At 35.2% G+C, this 24,971-nt stretch overlaps 2 protein-coding genes and 1 pseudogene across 2 annotated transcripts; all 3 read right to left on the reverse strand.

Annotated features, from left to right (window-relative positions):
* Positions 1-1,668: 1,668 nt before the first annotated feature.
* Positions 1,669-4,887, reverse strand: LOC135364288 (olfactory receptor 6C6-like). The gene is made up of 2 exons (XM_064590275.1): positions 3,978-4,887; positions 1,669-1,721 (listed from the first exon to the last, which is right to left on the reverse strand). The coding sequence occupies exons 1-2, from the start codon at positions 4,885-4,887 to the stop codon at positions 1,669-1,671; spliced, it is 963 nt and encodes a 320-aa protein (XP_064446345.1).
* Positions 4,888-17,712: 12,825 nt separating this feature from the next.
* On the reverse strand, positions 17,713-18,779 carry LOC123839411 (olfactory receptor 6C4-like). Its single transcript, XM_045868896.2, is given in 3 exon segments — positions 17,713-18,496; positions 18,498-18,645; positions 18,764-18,779. Coding segments are annotated over 3 exon segments (948 nt in total).
* An 830-nt stretch (positions 18,780-19,609) lies between these two features.
* On the reverse strand, positions 19,610-20,778 carry LOC123839421 (tetraspanin-3-like; annotated as a pseudogene).
* Between the last annotated feature and the right edge of the window lie 4,193 nt (positions 20,779-24,971).

A 24,971-nucleotide genomic window follows, 5' to 3' on the forward strand; every position in this document is an offset into this window, starting at 1 on the left:
CCATTTGTAAATCTTCAGCATAAGTCATAATCTCTGAGTCTTTTCTATTTTGGGGGCTCCTCCTCCTAGTCGTTCCATTGATGGGTGGTTGAGGGAATGTATAGAGTCCAAATTATTGACTAGAACCCAAGCAAGATACACCTGTTTTCTTGGGACTTTAGGGTTGCTGGTCTCTTGTTTTCCCAGCCTATCTTCTGGGGGAGGGGCCTGCTGCGCTGTTACTCAGGCAACCCTGTTTGCTTCAGACTTTTTTCTGTAGCTTCCTCACCTCTTTCAGCTTTCACGGAATTGAAGAAAATTAGGACCTTCCTCTGTGGTAGGCTTTGGCTTAAGAGAATATTGTGGCTGGTTTGATATTTTATCCATAGCATTAAAACTTTGTCCCTATCAGCAATAAGGGTGCTTCACTCTCTTATCACTCATGTGCTCACTGGAATAACATTTTTAATTTCCTTCAAAAGACTTTTCTTGTTTTTTTTTCCTGTTTCTAAACATATTTATTTATTTGAAAGAGAGCGAGAGATAAACAGAGTGAGCAGGAGTGAGAGGAAGAGTGAATCTGAAGCAAGCTCCACACTGAGCTGAGAGCCAGACACATGCCTCAATGCCAGGACTGCGAGATCATGACCTGAGTCAAAACCAAGAGTGGGACGCTTAACCAAATGAGCGCCTAGGTACCCTCATGAACTTTTTCTTTGTATTCACAACTTAGCTAACTGGTGCAAGAGAAATAGCTGTTGGCCTATTCTGGCTTTTGACATTCCTTCCTCATTAAACTTAATCATTTGTAGCTTTTGACTTAAAGTGAGAAACATGTGATTCTTTCTTTCACTTGTACACTTACAGGCGACTTTAGGGTTATTACTTAGCTTAATTTAAATATTGGCATGTGTCAAGGAATAGAGAGGCCAGAAGAGAGGGAGAGGGAAGGGGGAATAGCTGGTCAGTGGAGCAGTCAAAACACACACACCATTTGCTGATTATAGTTGCTGTCTTATATGGGCAGTGTTTATGGTGTCCCAAAACAATTACAGTAGTAACATCAAAGATCACAGATCACAGATCATCATAACAAATATAATAATGATGAAAAAGCTTGAAATATTGTGAGAATTACTACAATGCAATACAGAGATGAGAAAATGCTATTGGAAAAATTGCACCAATAGACTTGCTTGATGCAGGATTTTCACAAACTTTCAACTTATGAGATATGTAGTATATGCAAAGTGCAACAAAGCAAAGCACAGTAAAATGATACACCTGTACCACATTTTGTTTATCTATTCATCACTTGAGGCTTACTTGGGTTGTTTCTGCTTTTTGGCTCTTATGCCTGAACTTCTCTGAAAATGTGTGTTGAAATTTTTGTGTGAACATATGTTTTCAATTCTTAGAAGTAGAATTTCTGGGTTATATGGTAACTCTATATTTACCTTCTTGATGAGCTGCCAAACTTTTCCAAGTGACTACACATTTTACATTCCCATCAGCATGGTATGGGGGTCCTAATTCTGTACATCAACACTTGCTATTCTGTACAATAGCACTTGTTATTTTTTGTGATATATATATAACTGTACTCACACAGGCAGGCACACACACATACACATACACATACTTAACTGTCCTAGAGGTCATAAAGTGGTATGTCATTATGGTTTTGACTTACATTTTCCTAAATACTACTGTTCTTGAGCATCTTTTCAAGAGCTTTTTGCCTATTTGTATATCTTTTTCAAGCCCTTTGCCTATATTTTGTTGAGTGTTTGGTCTTTTTTATTGTTAAGTTGTAGGAGCTATTTTATATAAATTTAACCATGGAAGTGCAACACTTGTACCAAGAAAATAACACAACTTAAAAAAAATTAAAGAAGTCCTAAATAAATAAAAGGACATCCCATGTTATTGGACGGTAGACTTGACATTGTTAATTAAGATGGTTAATAGCTTCCAAACTGACCCACAGATTCAATGTAACCCTTATTAAATTTTCAACTGCTCTTTTTGCATCAATGAGCAATCTAATCCTAAAATTCATATGGAATTTCAAGGGACCCTGATGGCCAAAACAACATTGAAAAAGAGGAACAAAATGGAAAGAGTCATACCTTCCAATTTCAAAAATTAATATAAAGGAACAGTGATCAGGACAATGTGATACTGCCATAGCAATTGCAATACCTCAAAGGCATAGACCTGAGAGTCTATAATAGACCTGTACATTTATGGTCAATTGGTTTTTAACAAGGGTGCTATTCAATGGGGGAAATAATAGCCTTTTCAACAAATCATGTTGTGATAACTGACTATTTTCATGCAAATGGTGATTTTAATCTTTACTTCAAACCACACACACACTAACTCAGTAGAAACAAAGATCTAAATGTAAGATATAAAACTATAAATTTTTTAGAATAAATGGTAAGTATACATCCTTGCAACTTTGGATTAAGCAATGTTTTTTTTTTTTTAACATATGCTACCAAAACCACAAGCAGCCAAATAAAAAATTTGAAAAAAATTGACTTCATCAAAATTAAAAATTCTGTGACCAAAGGGCACTATCAGGAAAGTGAAAAGACAATCAAAAGAATGAGAAAAAACTCACAAACCAAATCTAATAAGGGGTTAGTAGTTTTTAAACAGCTTATTGGAAAGTTTTGAGGATTTTGAATGTAATAACGTGATTTGTTCCCTTGTCATTGCCTTAGAAAAAGAAGATGGTTAGAAGTGCTGGCTTACAATAGTAAAATAAATCAGAACACAAACCTGAACTTAAATTGTTTTCTTCTCAGGGCCACATGGATAGGAGTTACATTAAATACCTTAATGATTTCTCTGATGACAATTTATGCCTAATATCGAACTCTATGTATTTCAGGGATTCCTTTGTAGGTCCTTTTTTTTTTTTTTTTTTTTTTTTTTAGGATACAAGTAATACTCACATCTTTAAAAGCATTAAATATATAAGGGAGTATATGCAGGAGTGGGCAAAAGGAAGTCCAAGGAAGATGGAACTCAATTTTAGAATCTTTTTTCATTTATCCCATGTAACCAAATATTCAATCATTCCTCTTTGTTTTCCTAAATAACTCTGGAACCATTTCTGGGAGCTTCAGATTCCTTGACACTTTGCATTTCAACTCTCAAACAACTCATTTAGTTTAAAATATTAGCCATCTAACTTGTCTTCCTGATTCCAAAACCCAAATACCCAACCACAATACATTTAACATAACAATCTTTATAATGTAAAAATCTGCTCACATAGGGTTTTATATTAAAAAAGCAAACTCTCATAGGAACCACCTATCCCAGAATTGCCTATAGTCCATGTCTCTATACTGTACTCCAGGTAAACTGAAAAGACATTTTAGGGATGAGAATATTGGTTTTGGTTTGAATTAAGTTAACCAGGTGTCTGATTCTTATTCACTCCAGATTTTCAGGTCTATTGACCGAGTAGATAAAGTTCTGCTACATTTTAGAACATATGAGCTTTTTATGAATTGAAGCTGGTCTTTTTTCCTTGCCTTGTTGAAAACATTTGAGTGACATTTGAAGAAATTTCTAGAGTGCCAGTAGTAGTGCATGTTGTTATGTTGATGTCTGTATAATGCTATAAAATTCTTATGATGAATATCTATTTAAAACCTTTTTTTTAGGAGGTCAGTACCATGTTTTGTAGAGGAAAAGAAATTTCACATTTGTGTTGATAACCTAAGAGACTACTCATACTGTAGAGCTGAAAGGAATAATGATCATCAAGAGAAGTAGGAAGGAAAAGATGCATTGTGCTGAAAATTAAAATGTTGTGAGGTGAAAAAAATATTATGAGGTGACCTAATTGAAAGGGATTAGGTAAACTTATAAAATGAGTCAAATTTTTAAATTACTTTTTTCTCTAAGATTTTAAAATTAAATTTCCTCTTCATTTTTTGAAAAAAAAAAAAAAAAAAAAAAGAAAATCTTTTGGAGTGTGTCCTTGAAAGCTTGTTTCACTTGCTGGTTTCTGAGAGTGTAAATGAAAGGATTTAATAAAGGGGCAACCGAGGTATAAATAACAGTTACACCTTTGGATAAAGTCACCCTTTCCTTCGCTGTTGGCTTTATGTAATTGAAGATGCAGCTACCATAAGTAAGGGAGACTACGATCATATGAGAAGAACAAGTAGAAAAAGCCTTTGTTCTTTTCTGAGCAGAGGGGAGTTTTAGAATGGTCTTGATAATACATGTGTAAGAAAAAATCACTAAAGGCAACGTGACCATGAGATTTACAAGAGATAAGACAAACGAAAGCAATTCCAGTAAATGAGCATCAGTGCAGGAAAGCTGCAGCACAGGGGAAGTGTCACACAAGAAATGATCAATTTCTCTGGAAGCACAGAAATCCAGTGTCAGTCCCGAGGCCAATGGTGGAAACGAAAGCAGAAAGCCAACTGTCCATGAACTGAATAGAAGTCGGTAACACACTTTGTTGTTCATAATGATGGGATAATGTAGGGGTTTGCAGATTGCTACGTAACGGTCAAAAGACATGGCGGCCAGTAGGTAAAATCCTGTAATTTCTAATAAGAGGAAAAAGAATAACTGGGATGCACAACCATTGTAGGAAATTATTTTGTTTTTAGTCACGATGCTTATCAGATATCTGGGAATACAGACTGTTGTCAATGAAGCTTCCAAGAAGGAGAAATTTCGGAGGAAAAAATACATGGGAGTCTTGAGGCTGTTATCTAGCAATGTAAGAAGGATGATGGTTAAGTTCCCCATCACACTCAACACATAGTTTAGAAAGAGAAATATAAAAATCACAATTTGCAATTGTGGGTCATTGGTCTGTCCTAGGAGAATGAACTCAATCTCTCTTGACTGATTCCTCATTTCAGACTTCAGTACTATTAAGTAGACATAGGAAAACAACTCCAGAAGTGGAAATAAGAGGAATTTTTTAAAGAGCTACAGAGAGAAAAAAAAATACAAAAACAACATAGTCAGAAATGTAAAAAGGTTAAAAGTTGAAACAATTTAACAAGACAGATGATACTTAAAATTACAGCGTAGATCAACATAGGCAGCCTGCAACTGATGGTTCCATTTAAGCAACAGTTATGATAACAACACTACTAAATTTTTTCTTTTTCTCTATTTGAACTTGAAAGATAATTTAAATTTTGGCTGATCATTTCCAAATGAGCTGAATTCTGTTTCAATGTTCTAAATAGGCAGAACATAAGCTTGACTTAAATGTAATTTTTTATGTTTATATTAAAAAATTATTGAAAAAGTTCTTGTAACATTTAGAAAGTTAATACCAATGTCAACTTTAAATGTTTATTCAAAAATTCTTAGCTCATTAAAACACAAATGTGTGAAATATAAAAATAATGGCAGTTACATATTTTCTCTACAATTGAAATATTCTGATATATACCATTATTTTGTCCCAATGCAGTACTTTCCCATTATTTCTTTATCTTATTTCACTTAATTATTATTTTTCTTTGGTTCTAATACATCAGTCTTCTCCTATCAGTTTTGACCATTCTACATAAAAACAGAGAGATATATGGCAGTTAAAAATCAGTGGATATTACTTGACTTTTACTTGTGGGAATGCTTTCGTTTATGATCTAGATATTTATTGCAAATTATAAGTGAGTTACCATATCTAGAATACATTGATATAATTTTCCCCCTATGGGAATATGGTAGAAACAGGGGTAAAAATAAATGATGAATATTCTCCCTCTTATAACATTATAAAAAATTCCAAAAATTTAAGAGGAAGTTAATTCCAAAGCTTTTCTGCAGAAGGATTCTAAAAACAGATATGGATTCTGGAAATTATATACATCTGTTAATAACTTTCTCTTCCACTGACACTCATTAAAATGATGGGACCCAGATATTACAAATAATTAGAATCCTCTTTTAGGCCAGGTAAGATTCATTTTCTGTCTTCTTTTCTTATATATAAAATGAAGGTAAATGTCTCCATAAAAATTCTAAATGAAAAGACATTTTGGAAAGCCCTCATATGAAAGGAACCCAAATTTTGTAACAAATAATTCTGGCTTCAAATTGTGTACTAACAAAAAGCACAGTTTTATCATTTTGCTCATAAGAGACACAGGGGATTAATTAAAAAAAAAAAAAAAGAAGAAGAAGAAAAGAAAAAGAAATGCCCCTTGGAGACTTGTGTCAGGAATATCAGTTACATATAAAATAAAGCAACAACCACCAAAACAAACAAAAAGGGAAGGAAATAAAAACTACTGTGAATTGCTTTAAGCACAAAACTGAATTTCTTTAACTACAAAACAAAACAGATATTCTCCCAAAAAAAGATCTAGAAAATAATTTAAACCCTATACTTAATGCCAACAAGAATTTCAGATATTCCATTGCCTTGGGACAGTATGACCATTTCTACACATTAGGATGATTTGTCCCGAAAGGAAACCTCTCTTGCTTCCTCAATCAGTGTTAGGATTTCATTAACTTGTGACCTATGCCCCAAATCGGAGGTGTAGGGCAGTACTTAAATGTTTTGCTACTTTTTAAATTTTGAAACAATATACAATATAAAGAAAAAAAAACCAAATACACCCTGAAGACCCTATATTTCTGCACCATTTGATGCTCCATCTGCTACTCAATATAGTAGTATGTGTTTATAACAAAAAAGAATATTCTACTAGATAAGCATGATAAAACTATTATAATCAGGACATTAATAATGATACATTATTAACATGTACTTCTCTAATTCTATTTAAGTTTCACCAGTGACTAAAAATTTTCCTTATAGAAAATAATACAATTTAGAATTACATGTTAATTACCATAATGTTTTAGTCTCCTTTAATTTGGAAAATTCCCTAGTCTTCCCTTACCTTTCAAGGATGCCGGTTGAAAATTCTTTTTTTCTTTTTCTTCTTTAAATTGACACTAAGTACATTTTAAAAAATTTTAAATCCAATATAGTCTACATACAGTGATATATTAGTTTCAGGAGTACAATATAGTGATTCATCAATTCTATACATTACACAGTGCTCTTCAAGATAAGTGCGATCTTAATCTCCTTCACCTATTTCACCCATCCTCTCAGGTAACCATCACTAACTTTGCTCTTGATAGTTATGAGGCATTTTTTTGGTATGTCTCTCTTTTTTTTTTCCTTTGTTCACTGGTTTTGTTGCTTAAATTCCACATGTGAGTGAAATCAGATGTTATTTGTCCTCCTCTGACTGATTATTTTGCTTAGCATATACATTCTAGATCCATCCATGTTGATTCAAATGGCTAGATTACATTCTTTTTTATGGCTAAGTAATACTTCATCATATTTCATTATATATATGTATATATATATACACATATATACACGTATACATATATATATTTTTATATATATATATACACACACACATATGCATATACATCTTTATCCATTCATCTAATCATGCACACTTGAGCTGCTTCTATATTTTGGCCATTGTAAATAGTGCTGCAAAAGCATAGGGGCGTGCATATCTTTTCATATTACTGTTTTCATATTCTTTGGGTAAATGCCCAGTAGTGGAATTAATGGATCATATGTAGCTCTATTTTTTAAGAAACCTCCATACTGCCTTCAACAGTGACTGCACCAGTTTGCATTTCCACCAACAATGCACGAGGGTTCCTTTTTCTCCACATCCACGCCAACACTTATTGATTCTTCAGTTCTTGATTTTAGCCATTCTGACAGGTGTGAGATGATACCTCATTGTAGTTTTGATTTGCATTTGCTTAATGAAGAGTGATGTTGAACATCTCTTCATGTGTCTGATGCCATGTGAATATCTTCTTTGGAGAAAATTCTGCTCATGACTTCTGCCCATTTGTTAATTGGATTGTTCGTTTTTTTTGTGTTGAGTTGTAAAAGTTCTCTGTATACTTTGAATACTAACTCTTTATCAGATATGTCATTTTCAAATAGCTTCTCCCCTTTGGTAGATTGTCTTTTAATTTTGTTGATTGTTTCCTTCTCTGGGCAGAAGCTTTTTATTTTGATGAAGTCCCAATAGTTTATTTTTGCTTTTGTTTCCATGTCTCAGGAAACATACCAGGAAAAATGTTGCCATAGCAAATGTCAGAGAAATTACTGCCTGTGCTCTCTTCTAGAATTTTTATTGTTTCAGGTGTCACATTTAGGTCTTTAATCCATTCTTTTGTTTGGTGTAAGAAAATCCATTGTTTTTTGTTTGGTGTAAGAAAGTGGTCCACTTTCATTCCTTTGCATGTAGCTTTCCAGTTTTGACAAACCTATTGGTGGAAAAGATTGTCTTCCCACTGCATATTTTCCTCCTTTGTCAAAGAGTAATTGAATCATGGGTTTATCTCTGTAATTCTGTTCCATTGATCTATGTGTCTACTTTCCTGCCAGTACCATATGGTTTTGATTAGTATAGCTTTGTAATATAACTTGAAGTCTAGAATTGTGATAATTCCAATTTTGTTCTTTTTCAAGATTCCTTTGGCTATTCGGCTTTTTTGTGGTTCCATACAAATTTTAGGGTTTTTTTTTTTTCTAGTTTTGTGAAACATGCTGTTAGTATTTTTTTTTTTTTTAATTATGTTATGCTGTTAGTATTTTGATAGAGACTGCTTTAAATGTGTAGATTGCTTTGGGGAGTATAGACACTTTAACAATATTTGTTCTTTCAACCAGTCAGCATGGAATATCTTGCCATTTGTTTTTGTGCTCTTCAATTTCTTTCATCAGTGTTTTAGGTTTTTTGAGTACAGGTCTTTCACCTCCTTGGTTAAGTTTGTTCCTAGGTATTTTATTTTTTCAGTGTAGTTGTAAATAGGATTGCTTTCTTAATTTCTCTTTCTGTTGCTTCATTGTTGGCGTATAAAAATACAACAGATTTCAGTACATTGATTTTATATCCTGTGATTTTAGTGAATTCATTTATCAGTTCTAGTAGTTTTTTGGTGGAGTTTTTTGGGATTTCTCTATATAGTATCTTGTCATCTGCAAATAGTGGGTTTTATTTTACTAATTTACATCACATTTATTCCTTTTTCTTGTGTGATTGCTGTGGCTAGGACATTTAGTACTACGTAGAATAAATGTGGTGAGAGTGGACATTCTTGTCTTGTTCTTGACCTTAGGGGAAAGGCTCTCAGTTTTGCCCCATTGAGTATGATGTTAGCTGTGGGTTTTGGTATAGGGCCTTTATTTTGTTGAGGTATGTTCCTTCTACATCTATTTTGTTGAGGGTTTTATTATGAAAGGGTATTGTACTCTGTCAAGTGTTCTTTCTGCATCTATTGAAATGACCGTTTGATTTTTATCTTTTCCCTTGTTGATGTGATATGACGTTGATTGCTTTGCAAATATTGAATCATGCTTGCATCTCAGGATTAAATCCCACTTGATCATGGTGAATAATTTTTTCAATGTATTTTTGGATTTGATTTGGTAATATAGTGTTGAGGATTTTTGCATCTATATCTATGTTCATCAGAGATGTGTATTTCTTTTTTGTAGTGTCTTTATCTGGTGTTTATATCAGAAAAATGCTGGCCTCATAGACCGAATTTGGAAGATTTCCTTCCTCTTCTATTTCTTGGAAAAGTTTGAGAAGAACAGGTCTTAACTCTTCTTTAAATGTTTGGTAGACTTCACCTGTGAAGCCATTTGGTCCTGGGCTTTTGTTTGTTGGGATATTTTTAATTATTGATTCAATTTCATTGCTTGTAATTGGTCTGTTAAAATTTTCTATTTCTTCCTGTTTCAGTTTTCATAGTGTGTATGTTTCTAGAAATTTATTCATTTCATTTAGGTTGCCCAATTTGGGAGCATATAATTTTTCATAATATTCTTTTATAATTCTTTGTATTTCCGGGGTGTCAGTTGTTATTTCTCCTCTATCACTTGTGATTTTGTTTATTTGAGTCTTTTTTGTTGTTGTTTTTTGATAAGTCTGGCTAAAGGTTTGTTAATTTTATTGATGTTTTCAAGGAACCAGCTCCTGGTTTCTTTTTGTTGTTGTTGTTGTTTCTACTTTGTTTATTTTTGCTCTAATCTTTATTATTTCCTTCATTCCACTGCTTTTGTGTTTTATTTATTCTTTTTTTTCTGGCTTCTTTACATGTAATGTTAGGTTATTTGAGATTTTTCTTGCTTCTGGAGGTTGGCCTGTGTTTCTATAAACTTCCCTCTTAAAACCACTTTTGCTGCATCTCAAAAGTTTGGACCATTGTGTTTTCATTTTCACTGTCTCCATGCATTTTTTTGATTTCCTGTGTGCCATCTTGGTTGACCCATTTATTGTTTAGTAACATGCTATTTAACCTCCATGTATTTATGTTCTTTCCAGGAATTTTTGTGGTTGATTTTTAGTTTGATAGCATTATGGTAAAAAAGATGCATGGTATGACTTCCATCTTTTTGAATATGTTGATACTATTTTTCTTGCCAAATATGGGATCTATTTTGGAGAATTTTCAATGTGCACTTGAAAAGAATGTGTATTCTGCTGTTTTAGGATGGAATATTCTGAATATACCTGTTAAAATCATCTGGTTCAATGTGTCAACAAAGCTACTATTTCTTGTTGATTTTCTGTCACTATGATCTATCTATTGATGTAAGTAGGGTGTGAATGTCCCCTACTATTATGGTATTACTATTGATTAGTTCCTTTATGTTTGTTATTAACTGCTTTATGTATTGGGTGCTCCCATTTTGTGTGCATAAATCTTTACAATTGTTATATTTTCTTGTTGGATTTTTCCCTTTAGAATTACATGGAGTCCTTTGTCTCCTATTACGGTATTTGTTTTAAAGTCTATTTTGTCTGATATAAGCATTGTTACCCCAGATTTCTTTTCACATCCATTTGCATGATAAATATTTCTCCAAACCCTCACTTTCAATCTGCATGTGTCTTTCCATCTGAAATGAGTCTCTTTTTGGGCAGCATATAAATGGGATTTGCTTTTTTATCCATTCCATCACCCTATGTCTTTGATTGGAGAGTTTAATCCATTTACATTTATAGTAATTATCGATAGGTGTGCACTTATTGCCATTTTGTCTCTTGTGCTTGTTTTTGTAGTTCTTCTCTGTTTCTTTCTTCTCTTACTCTCTTCTCTCTTGTTCTGCTGGCTTTCTTTAGTTACCTACTTGGATTCCTTCCTCATTATTTCTTGCATATCTATTACTGGTTTTTGGTTTGTGGTTACCATCAGGTTTGTATATAACATCTTCTGCATATAGCAGTCTATATTAAGTGATGGTCACTTATGTTTCAATGCATTCTTAATTCCTCTCCCTCCCATATTTTAGGTATGTGGTATCATACCTTACATCCTTTCATTTGTGAGTCCCTTGACTGATTTTTAAAGATACATTTATTTTTACTGCTTTTGTCCTTTCTACTATTTTCCTCTTACTTACAATCTTTCTTTTCCACTCATAGAGTCCCCTTTAACATTTCTTGGAGGGCTGGTTTAGTTGTCATGAGTTCCTTAACTTTTGTCTGGGAAACTCTATGTTTTCTTCTGTTCTGAATGTTAGCTTTGATGGATAGAATATTTTTGGCTGCAGGGGTTTTTGTTTGTGTTTTGTTGTTGTTTTAGGCCTTTGACTATATCATGCCACTTTTCTCTGGCCTGCAAAATTTCTGCTGAATCATCAGCTGATAGCCTTATAGGGGTTCTTTCGTATATTACTGTCTTCTTTTCTTTTGTTGTTTTTAAAATTTTTCTTTATCACTACTTTTTGCAACTTTAATTAGTATGTATCTTGGTGTGGACCTTCTTAGGTTGATTTTGTTGGGGCATCTCTGTGCCTCCTGGATGTGGATTTCTGTTTCCTGCCCCAGATTCAGGAAGTTTTCAACTATTATTTCTTCAAATGAATTTTCTTCTCCTTTTTCTCTTTTCTCCTCTGACATCTCTATAATGTGAATGTAATCACACTTGATAGAGTTGCTGAGTTCCCTAAGTCTATTCTCATTTTTCATATTTTTTCCTCTCATCTTGATTACTTTCCACTACTCTGTCCATGATTACTTGATTACTTTCCATTACTCTGTCCTTCAGGTCACCAATTTTGGTTGAGCTTCCTCTAGTCTGCTACTTATTCCATGTAGTGTTTTGAAATTTCATTTATTTTGTTCTTCATCTCTGATTGTTTCCTTTTAATCTTTTTGTTAAGGGGCTCACTGAGGTTCTCCACTCTTTTCTCAAGTCTAGCGAGTATCTTTTGATCATAACTTTAACTTCTCTATGAGGCATATTATTTATCTCCATTTCACTTAGGTCTTTTGCTGTAGTTTTTTTCTGGTCTTTCATCTGGGATATATTCCTCTGCCTCATCATTTTTTCTTACTCTCTGTCTGTTTCTTTGTGCTAGGAAAGTCAGGTACTTCTCCTGCTTTTAAAAGTAACAGCTTAATGGGAGCAAGATGGCAGAGGAGTAGGAGACCTGGATTTCGTCTGGTCTCAGGAATTCAGCTGGATAGGGATCAAACCATTCTAAACTTTTTTTTTTTAAAGATTTTATTTATTTATTTGAGACAGAGAATGAGAGACAGAGAGCATGAGAGGGAGGAGGGTCAGAGGGAGAAGCAGACTCCCTGCCGAGCAGGGAGCCTGATGCGGGACTCAATCCCGGGACTCCAGGATCATGACCTGAGCCGAAGGCAGTCGCTTAACCGACTGAGCCACCCAGGCGCCCCAGGGATCAAACCATTCTGAACACCTACAAACTCAACAGGAGATCGAAGAAAAAAAATAGCAACAACTCTCTCATCAGAAAAGCGACCACTTTCTGGAAGGTAGGACGTGCGGAGAAGTGAATCCGAGGCGATATTCGGGAGGATAGACGGCGGGGGAGGGGGTCTCCGTCGGCCGCTTCTGGCAAGTGATAGAGCAGTGGAGCACAAAATCGGAACTTTTAGAAGTTGGCTATGCTGAGGGACATCGCTCCAGTAGCTAAGCAGGGGGTGGAACCCTTACTGGGACAGTGTGGTCTCGGGACCCTTGGGGGTCACAGAAAGACCGGGGGTGCCTGAGTGCAGCAGAGCTCCCAGGTATTGGAGTGGGGAAGCCGGCTGCAGAGACAGAGCCAAGGACTGGGCCCTCAGCTCGGGGATGCCATAAACTGCGATTCGTGGCACAATCTGGCCACTGCTCTTCCAGCAGGGACCAATAAGCGGCAGATTGGGGAGACTCCCCTTCCTCCCCTGGGAGGAGCAGCACGGGAGCACACTGCAGGGATCTGCTGGGTTTGGAGACTCCACACGGGGTCGGGTGCCAGAGATAGAAATGCTCGGTCACAGGCTGGGTGAGCATGGAGTGTGGCCAGAGACTGGGGAGATGAGAGTGATTGCTTTTCTCTGGGGGCTCACTGAGGAGTGGAACCCTGAGTTCTCGGCTCCTCTGGGGTGGAGATTGGGAGGCCACCATTTTTACTCTCATCCTCCAAAGCTGTACGGAAAGCTTGCAGGGAACAAAAGCTCCAGGGAGGAAACCCAAGCAGATTGCTTAGCCTGGACAGGCAAGGGCGGGGCAATTCTGCCTCTGGCAAAGACATTTGGAAACCATGGCAACAGGCCCCTCCCCAGAAGATCAGCAAGAACAGCCAGCCAAGACCAAGTTTACTGATCAATGAGAATGGCAGAACTCCAGAGCTAAGGGAATACAGCACATAGAATTCATGGCTTTTCCCCCCATGATTCTTTAGTCTTTCAAAATTAATTTTTTTTTTACTTTCTTTTTCTTTTTTTTTTTTGAATATTTCTTTGTCCCTTTTTCACCAACATCTTATCAATCCCTTTTTAAAAAAATATTTTGTATTTTTCATTTTTAGAGTCATATTCTATCCCTTCATAGTAGTTAACCTTATTTTTGGTACATATATATAAGTCCTCTCTTTAAAATTTTGGGATACAGTTTCTTCTAACAGACCAACATATACCCTAAATCTCTAGTGTATGGCTTTGTTCTAATCTCCTGCCTGATCACTTTCCCTCCCCCTTTTTTTTAAATCCTCGTCTTTATTTTTTCAAACAACTTCTTATCAATTCCTTTTATAAAATCTTTTATAATTTTCAGCTTTACAGTCATATTCCATCCCTTCAACATATTTACCCTTATTTTTGTACATATATAAGTTTTTCTTTCTTTAAAATTTTGGGAGGCACTTTCTTCTAACAGACCAAAATATACCCAAAATCTAGTGTGTGGCACTGATCTATGCACCAGCGTGATCATATTTGATCATATTATGTTTTTTTGTTTTTGTTTCTTTTTATCTTTTTCTTTTTCTTTTTTTTCTTTTTCCTTTCTTTCCCCCGGTTTCAGGTGTCTTCTGATTTGTTTAGTGTATATTTTTCGGGGGTTGTTGCTACCCTGTTAGTATTTTGTTCTCTCATTCATCTATTCTCCTCTGGACAAAATGACAAGGAAAAAATCACCTCAAAAAAAAGAACAAGAGGCAGTAACAACTGCCAGGGACTTAATACAGACATTAGTAAGATGTTGGAACTAGAGTTCAGAATGATGATTTTAAAGATACTAGCTGGGCTTGAAAAAAGCCAGGACTATATTAGAGAAACCCTTTCTGGAGAAATGGAAGAACTAAAATCTAACCAAGTCAAAATCAAAAAGGCTATTAATGAGGTGCAATAAAAAATGGAGGCTCTAACTGCTAAGATAAATGAGGCAGAAGAGAGAATGAGTGATATAGAAGACCAAATGATGGAAAATAAAGAAGCTGAGAAAAAGAGAGATAAACAACTACTGGATCACGAGGGCAGAATTCGAGAGATAAGTGATACCATAAGACGAAACAATATTAGAATAATTGGGATCCCAGAAGAAGATGAAAGAGAGAGGGGGGCAGAAGGTATATTGGAGCAATTTATAGCAGAGAACTTCCCTAATTTGGGGAAGGAAACAGGCATCAAAATCCAGGAGGCACAGAGAACCCCCCTCAAAATCAATAAAAATAGGTCAACACCCTGACATCTAACAGTAAAACTTGAGTGTCAGAGACAAAGAGAAAATCCTGAAAGCATCTCGGGAGAAGAGATATGTAACCTACAATGGTAGAAACATTAAATTGGCAACAGACCTATCCACAGAGACCTGGCAGGCCAGAAAGGACTGGCATGATCTATTCAGAGCACTAAAAGAGAAAAATATGCAGCCAAGAATACTATATCCAGCTAGGCTGTCATTGAAAATAGAGGGAGAGATAAAAAGCTTCCAGGACAAACAAAAGCTAAAGGAATTTGCAAACATGAAACTAGCCCTACAAGAAATATTGAAAGGGGTCCTCTAAGAAAAGAGAGAGCCAAAAAGTAACAAAGACCAGAAAGGAACAGAAACAATATACAGTATTGTATATTGTATACAGGCAATACAGTGGCACTAAATTCATATCTTTCAATAGTTACCTTGAATGTAAATGGGCTAAATGCCCCAATCAAAAGACACAGGCTATCAAATTGGATAAAAAAACAAGACCCATCAATATGCTGTCTACAAGAGACTCATTTTAGACCCAAAGACACCCCCAGACTGAAAGTGAGGGGGTGGAAAACCATTTACCATGCTAATGGACACCAAAAGAAAGCTGGGGTGGCAATCCTTCTATCAGACAAATTAGATTTTAAACCAAAGACTGTAATAAGAGATGAGGAAGGACACTATCTCCTACTTAAAGAATCTATCCAACAAGAAGATCTAACAATTGTAAATATCTATGCCCCTTACATAGGAGTAGCCAATTATATCAGCCAATTAACAACAAAAGCAAAGAAACACATCGACAACAATATAATAACAGTAAGGGACTTTAACACCCCCTCACTGAAATGAACAGATCATCTAAGCAAAAGATCAACAAGGAAATAAAGACTTTAAATGACACACTGCACCAAATGGACTTCACAGATATATTCAGAACATTCCATCCCAAAGCAACAGAATACACATTCTTCTCTAGTGCCCATGGAACATTCTCCAGAATAGATCACATCCTAGGTCACAAATCAGGTCTCAACCAGTACCAAAAGACTGGGATCATTCCCTGCATATTTTCAGACCACAATGCTTTGAAACTAGAACTCAATCACAAGAGGAAAGTCAGAAAGAACTCAAATACGTGGAGGCTAAAGAGCATCCTACTAAAGAATGAATGGGTCAACCAGGAAGTTAAAGAAAGTAAAGTTTGTAAGTTTTCATGTTCTGCAGACTGATTTATAATCCACATATTGAAAATAAATATATCTAAAACTATGAGTACTTTATTTATATTAATAGATTTAAGTTATTCTGATTTTATTTTAATTACACAGGATCTGAAGTTGATATATTAAATGACACCAGTTTTGAATAAAGATGTGTTACATCAGCTATGTGTCAGGTATTTAGGTGTTTTTTCTGATGAAATTATGGCAAGGTGTATATGAACTAACAAGTTCTACATTTTCAATCATCTTTGTCCTCCATGGTTTCCCAGGGCACTCTTTTAGTATTTCTGCTACTTAGTGGATTCTGCATTATTAGATGGATGAGAAAAGAATTCAAGAGTACAAACTTAACTATATGCTTTAATAAAAGTTTGTTAATATCTCTAGGACTCAGTTTTCCTCATCTGTACATTGAAGAGATTAAAGTAGAAACATCTATAGCTTCTTTAATTTTTTTTTGGCTTTTTAAAATTTTAAAATTACCCATACTATAAGTCTGGCCCATGCTTTCTGAAAAATTAATATGTACAAGAAATGTTCAGAAAATATCAGCTTGTGATGGACATCCTGCCTGAGGATATCAGATTATAAAAATTTAAAGTTTAGTATGAAATTTAGAAAGAATATGATTTAAGCTTATAAAACTATTAACACCATAGGTACTGTTAATATAGTTTTATTTCATATGCTTGTAAAAGAAAACCAGAACAATGACTAGGCACAACACTAAATTGTATGGATTTGCTATAATGATATATTGCTAATTACCTTAAATTAGAATTATCCCTTTACCTCTTCCTTGGATTCACTCGGAGTTTAATGTGTGTATAAATCATTATTAATCATTTTCCTGTCAGTTTGAAAACAAACATGTATTGATTTTCCCTTCTTCAGAACTTTCTTTATCTCAAACATTGAGTAGCCTAAGTTCTCAGTAAGTGATTACTGTGGAAACATGAAATTTAAATCTGAATAATATAGAGTGAAAATAACCAACTTTATATTATTCACTAATATATTATTTAAGCTATTATTAACAAAATAAAGTAGATTTCCTCTGGGTCTATATTTGATTATTCATTACCAAATACAGAGATTGAAAAGCTCTGTTGTAAAAAATAAACTATTAGAAGTCATATTCTCAATTCTGCCTTTCCCCAAATCTTTTCCTTAAAAGTGAGGTACAAATAAGGAAAAGTAGCACAAAAGTGTCAGAGGACAGAACACACATATATACACACTCACAGGCCTGTAAAATTTTAAGAAATAAAGTGATGGCAAAATAGGCTTCATTAAATAAGTAGTTTTACTGCTTTGGTGTTCAGTTAGGAATATTGATGATATATAATAACAAACACTTTAATGTTATAATAATGTACATCTACAGTCTTCTAAACATTTATTTGTTATTTATTATTATTATGAACCTCAGTTAGTTTCACCTTCTTGAAAACATTGTTATCTTGCTAACCGTATCTTTGAAGGCTATTTTCACTTGCTTGTTCCTTAGGGTATAGATGAAAGGGTTCAACAGAGGGGCAACTGAGGTATTTAAGACAGCCACTCCCTTATGAAAAGTTTCTGCATCCTTAACAGGAGGATTTATGTACATAAAGATACAACTTCCATAAGAAAGTGAGACCACAATCATGTGAGAGAAACATGTAGAAAAAGCTTTTTTTCTTTGTTGAACAGAGGGGATTCTCAGAATTGTCCTGATAATGTACATGTAGGAAAGAATCACTAACAGCAAGGTGAAGATGAGGGTGATTCCAACAGAGATAAACTCCATCATTTCTATGAAATGTGTGTCTGAACAGGACAGACGCAACAGTACAGTATAGTCACAGCAATAATGACTGATGACGTTGGACGCGCAGAAAGGCAGCTGGAGAGTCATTATATGTGGCACAATGACAACCAAGAAACTGGAGAACCAGGAACACAGGACGAGTTGAATGCAGAGTCTTCTGCTCATTAAGGTTGTATAACGCAGGGGTTTACAAATGGCAACGTAGCGATAATAGGACACAGCAGCTAAAAGATAAAATTCAGTTGCTCCCGGAAGGATGGCAAAAAAGTACTGAGTGAAACAACCAGCAAAGGAAATAGTCTGATCTCCAGTTCCAATATTGACTAGCATTTTGGGAACAAAGACAGAGGTAAAAGATATTTCCAAAACAGAAAAATTCCGAAGGAAGAGATACATAGGAGTCTGGAGGCAGGGTCAGAGTGATGATGGTCAAGTTTCCCATGATGCTTAAGACATAAGTTAGCAGCAGAAAAAGGAAAAGCAGAGCTTGAAGTTCAGCTTCATTTGTCAGTTCAAGAAGAATGAATTCTATCACTGATGTCTGGTTTCCATCATTAACTTCAGACAAATTCAGATAGAAGATAATAATGACATGGCGTGATTAACACATTTTCTGATATTTACTTTATAATTAACAAAGGTTTTGCTTCTCAGGAACATTTTCAATTACTCTCACCATTTTTTGCATTCATTTATGTTTTTCTTCTTAATCTTTCTATTTGGATTTTCCTCTAAGTTATTAGATGCTGTCATATGTATATAGACAAATCTAAAACAAATTTAGAGAGTAGATTTTATTTGATTAAACAGATTTCTTAAATCAGCCTTTTAACTCTCAGTTTATTAGCCAACAGAGTAAATAAAAATCAAGGTATGAACCATAGGAATAAAATTGAACTTGGTTGTTTTCTTCTTTTGGCTGTTTTATATTTTTTCTTATTTCAATTTTCTCATTTTCAATAATTCTGTGCATCTACTGAGCTCTAAGCTTAGATTGCTATTTCCCTTAATTCTTTTTTTTTATTCTAAAATCTTTCTTAACAATTTTATGCCGTTGCTATCTTATTAGACTACAGTATATGTTTTTTAAAAGGGCACCATTTGGTGTTAACTTTAACCACAGCTTCCCCCACCTCCCCCCAAAAACCTTTGGCCCAGAATTCTCCGTCATGAAGACTGAAAGGGCCCAGTGATACCCTGGCAGCAGCCCCATTACTCCATGACGGTAGCAGAAGCAGCTTAGGCTCCCTTTGACTCTCCCACACTATGGGACCTGCAAATGGTTCTGAAATTAGAACATATACTGCTATACTTAAAAACTTAGGGACACGGAGAGTCAGCTAGAATAGAGGAAAAGAAAGTCCTAGGTGGGTAGGGAAGTAGGTGGGCACACTGAAGAGCCAAGTTGCTTTGTCCAACACCTGTGTGCTTTAACTAAATGAACTCAGGCCGCCAACACAGTAGACCTGCTCAATTCACCTTCCACATCCGAACAAGACTAAAAAGCTCAGCCTTGTGTTTTCTACTGTGCATAGGTTCTGCCGGTGATGAGGAGCTCCTAAGCAGGTTCTCTACTCCTTCTGCACAACATGATGCATGCACACAACATGCCCAGCTGCTGAGCAAATGCGGTGCTGCCCAGATAATATGTATCATGACTTCTTGTAGCTTCTTCACAACTAGAGCCTCATATTCCTCAGCATAGAGGTCGGAGGGGTGGGCCGGACTGCCATTACAGCTGCTGGTGGTCTCTCTGCAGCAGCTAAGAGGGACACTCTGGTTTTTGGTCTCTTTGAACCAGTCTGTATTTTCCCAGTCTGACTAGTTGTGAATTCCACAATAGTGCAGCTGACTCTGTACGTGATCATAGCCTGCCTTGCAGCATCAGGGTGGGTTCCATGGTCAGCCTTATACACTTTCTGCATGCTGCCACCTCACTCTCCACCTTTGCTCTGTAAACGTATCCCAAAAGCACTGCAACAGCTTCTGTGACAACAACCAAGAGTAGGATGATGACATTCATGGCAAGTCCACGGCGGCTTTCTCGGATTGTGGCACAGCAGCCAATTAGGCCAACAATGAAAAGCAGGGCTCCTACAGCTATGATCACTACAGCAGGGATGAGCGTATACTCATCTTCAAAGACGTGGCCATAGTCATCATACGTGATAAAGACACAGGCTGCCACACAGCATAAAATACCAGCTGCCCCCTGGAAGATAAGGCTGGGAAACACCAGCAGGGTCTTGGATGGGGTGATGCCGCACCAACCCCTTGTGCGGGCAGCCCTCTGGTGCCCTGCTCTGTGAGAGGGATGCACTCACCTAGAGAGGTGGCAATGGCTGGCCCCGGCGCCTCCCCACAACCAGTTCCCTCCTTGCAGTAGCACAGCCCTGGCCCCAAGCCTGATGATCTTCCCCTTAATTCTTTTTTTTTTTTTGAAGATGTTATTTATTTATTTGAGAGACAGAGAGAGTGAGCAAGTGAGAGAAAGAGAGCACAAGCAGGGGGAGAGGGAGAAGCAGACTCTCCGCTGAGCAGGGAGCCCCAGGCAGGGCTCTATCCCAGGACCCTGGGATCACCACCAGAGCCGAAGGGAAACACTTAACCAACTCAACCACCCAGGAGCCCCTTTCCCTTAATTCTTAATAAAGTCTTAGGAATTCATATTACTTACAGTTCTTCGGTCATGGCACGGGCTCAATAAATGCTATCACTATTTAATACAGATATATGGATTAGTCAGTACTTGGCGAAACGTTAAATCAAAATAATCTCACTGATTGTGCTTTCTTGCTGTATGCAGGAACTGTCCACCAGCAAATTACAGTTCCTTAAGTGTCAGCTCAAGGTCAGATCTTCATACAATTGTATCTAATAATCGCAATCAACCATAATTGTTTTTCCTCTTCTTTATTAAAATTTATCACAACATAACACTTGGTCATAAAGTCAAATTTTTTTCCAGTTACATCACGTATGTACACTTTATCTGTCCAACATTAACATAAATAAATTACCCACAAAAATAAGGTCTTATTTCTCTATATCTTTTATACAGGGACCAGAAAATTGTACAGATTTGGTAAAAATTTTAATGTAAAATATTTTTTGACTTTTTTAGATTCATAGCCCTATTTTATTAAATGCTATGGTTTTTATGCAAATAAAAGTTCCAACTAAGCTTATGCATACAGCTCTTCAGAATTTTCTTTTAATATTTTTCATCATCAGACTCAAAGAAATATTACTAAGAATGCCTTTCTCTACTCAAAAAATTATAAATTCGTTTCATTTTAACAACTGCTTTACTACATACGTTGACATATTTTCATATTACACTATGTAATAAGTTAGTAATAGTCACACATCATATATTCTTTTTTTTTTTTAAAGATTTTTATTTATTTGTCAGAGAGAGAGAGAGAGCACAAGCAAGGGGAGCAGCAGAGGGAGAGGGAGAAGCAGGCTCCTCACTGAGCAAGGAGCCCGATGTGGGACTCGATCCCAGGACCCTGAGATCATGACCTGAGCCGAAGGCAGACGCTTAACGACTGAGCCACCCAGGCGTCCCACACATCATATATTCTTATCAAGGTGAAAACTCCAGAAGTAATAAATTAATAATAGTCACACATTATATATTCTTATCAAGGTGAAAACTCCAGAAGTATCTAATACAACAAAAGAGCAGTTTTGCCAGCTTAGGAAGGCTGATTGTCTAGAATTATATCTGGAAAATTTCAGGGTTCCTAACATAACTTCAATCAATTTGTGCTTTTGTAGATAATTTTCTCTTTTGTTAAATACCTTTATATTAACATACATAAAAAGCATAATATGCTAGGCACTTATCAGTGTTATTAAAAATTCTGTTTTGTTAATGATAATTAGATTAATGTATCAAGAATGTAAATTTTAGTATTAGTTGAAATAATGGCTATATATGTCTGAATGTATTATCTTGGCTACTGTATAATGAGTACAGATAAAGAAATGTAGGAAATTAAAAATTATGCACCAATAATGAGCTTTACAACATTCTATATGGAGAAAAATATTAGGGCACACCTCTTCCACTATGACAAAACAGCTCATTAAATTGTAATATTGCCACAATTAGTTGAAATAAATCTTGGGGATTGGACAATTGGTAATAATATTCTGTTTCTATATGAAAATAGCTAGTGTCAGATAATTTGGAGATATTGATGTTAATCTTCCAGTTTGAGATCCTAGCTATTAACTAAGACTGAAAATTGTAACTTAGAAAGTACTCGGGCTATTGCATTCACTAAAGAACCTTAATATCCTGAAATTTCCATTGTTTAAACAATCATTTTTTTGATAAAATGAAGACTTTGTAATTGATTCCCACATAATAGAAACACTTTAATGAATAAATAAACAAGTGTCCAAAAATAAGAACATAAACAACATTTATATATTAGTAAGTGACATTATCACCTACTAAATTAAAGATGAACAAAATGAGAATTTTTATATAAGAAGAAAAATTTATATCAACCAAATTTCTTTCAGCAAAATATGATAATCCTTTATAATAAAGGATACTATCCTTTATATATATATAATAAATATATATAATAAAAAAATCTCTTTATAATAAAGATTAGTGCTATTCCCAGAAAAATAATATATATACCATATGTGATATATACATAATCATATGTATATATGATCAAATAATAACTACTTGACCCAAAAAAGGTTTATTTGGCAAAAATATATTTACTCAAAAGATTTACTGCTAAGACACTGCTTTTTTTTCTTAAAAAAAGAAAAAGGTTCATTTGTAGTTAAAAGGATGTGGAAGAATTTTCCCAACCTTCTCTGGGTAACTTCAGTTATGAATACCTTCTCCTAAAGTAAAATCATCTCTACAGTGAATTGTATATAACTTTCATATATAGCCTCTGCCTCCTTCTGTGGTGGACCTCTTTGCTAGTTTAAGAAGCATTTAAGAGGAAAGTTAAGAACATTGAATCCATGACAAGTAGGAATGGGCATCGTGGAAAAATAGAAGAAAGTGTGATTTGATTTTCTTTAAGCTCTATTCTGTGAATATGGTGTAACATTTTCTTCCTGAAAATACGTATATATGCTAAACTGTCATATTTTGAATTTTTACCTATATTTACTTAGAACAGTCAAAATCTTATTTAAAAAGAATATGTACACAGTTGTGTCAACAAGCAAATATGAAAGGTAACAGACAAATCAATAAAGAGACTATACATCTCTAGTTCAGTGCAGCCATCACCAACCCTCGCCTACCTCAAACAGGTGAATCAGTTCTGCCTTAGTTTCAAATGAGCTCCTTCTGTGGCTAAATCAGAGCATATAAAGGTTTAGGACCCATTGGGAAATGGTCCCTGACTCATCAGAATTTGTCTGCTTCAAAATACTCAGGAATGCCTGACTTTCTGTTTCAACAAAGATTGGTCAAATTAGCAGGTAAAAAGAAGAAACAAAGAGCATATAAACAGATTAGAATCCCCTGCCAAGCCTTCCTTGCCGTTCCATTGCTCTTAGAATTTATCTATCACTATTTTTTTCTTACTCATTTTGGTTTATGTGAATGGATATCTTGCTATTCTTTTGTCACCCACACCCATGGTCAACTCAAAGCCTTTGCAATGGCTGTTCCATCTTTCTGTGATGTTCTTTCTCCAAACATCACATGACTAGCTCCCTCATATCACTGAGATCTCAGAATTGGGCGTGCCTCAGGGGAAGCTTCCCTGATCATACTATCCAAGATAGCCAAACTCAATCACTGTCTAACACCTTAACTGGCTTGATATTTTATATATAGTAGATTTTTTTTGTTGTTCACAACACTCTTAAATTTTGTTATTTCCTTATTTGCTATGTGTTTATTGTCTAGCATCCTCACTAAACTGTAAGCTCCACTAAGTGAAGGACTTTATGTACTAGCTTCTCTGTATGCCTGTGGAAGTTTCTGGCAACTACCAGTTTCTTTATGATACCTCAGGGTGTTTATATATATATATATATATAAATGTATTCCCTACAAGAGGGACCCACAGCATGATACCTTTGCTGAGTAAATATTTGTTGAGGATTTATTTAAGCCAAATTAGATGTCTAAATTAGATATTCTGTTTTACTGATGTATAATTGATTTATAATGAATTTTACATGTTTAAAATATATAGTTTGATTGTTTTGAGGTATGTCATGAAACTATGAAAACTTCACCACAATTAAGAAAATAAATAGACCCATCCAACCCTAAAATTTTCTCATACCCCTTTTAATCCTTGCCTTGCAACCCACCTTACGCTCTCACATAGTAGATAAGTTTACTGGGAAAGGATTTATTAGCTTTGCAACTGTGTGGGTGTTATTTCAAAAGACGAAGGAATAAAGGGCCTATTTTTACCAACTGCCACTCTAATTTATCCAATTAAACATTATAAGCATAAAGAGAGTCAGATATTTTGTTTCCTTTGCATATTTTCCACAAATACTCAACATCATGGCATTACCATTTTTTCTGTAGTTTTAAAATATAGCATATAACAAATGCTATTTATAGCTATTCTTTTTTTAATAGCTGTTCTTAATCACTTTTTTGTCATAAATCCCAGTGAGTAAATGCATGTTTTATTTTCTAAAAGGTAATTTATTGGGACTATACTGAGAATAGTGGTATCTGGGGGCTAATGGGGTGGTTAGGAATATTTTCTAACTGCAGCTAGAGTTCCTGCTGAGATCAAAGTAGTGATATGATCCAGAAGGTAAGTGGAAATCCATGCAAAGAGTCCAAGAAAAGATGGAAAACAATACTGGAAGCTTGGGGATGAAGTTAATATTCAGAGAGACAGACAGATGAA

This window comes from Mirounga angustirostris, unplaced genomic scaffold, assembly GCF_029215605.1.
Source record: "Mirounga angustirostris isolate CCGP_5_RB_7025 unplaced genomic scaffold, mMirAng1.0.hap1 SCAF_5, whole genome shotgun sequence".
In the NCBI taxonomy this organism is placed as follows: Eukaryota; Metazoa; Chordata; class Mammalia; order Carnivora; family Phocidae; genus Mirounga; species Mirounga angustirostris.

Bases quoted from the DNA above. Each gene is read 5' to 3' on its own strand.
- LOC135364288 (XM_064590275.1), bottom strand. From the start codon at position 4,887: ATGAGGAATCAGTCAAGAGAGATTGAGTTCATTCTCCTAGGACAGACC. The intron at 1,722-3,977 runs AAAAGATTTTCT...ATATACAAATAG, and splicing joins AGCTTTCAAGGACACACTCC to GCAAAAAGCTCTTGAAAAGA.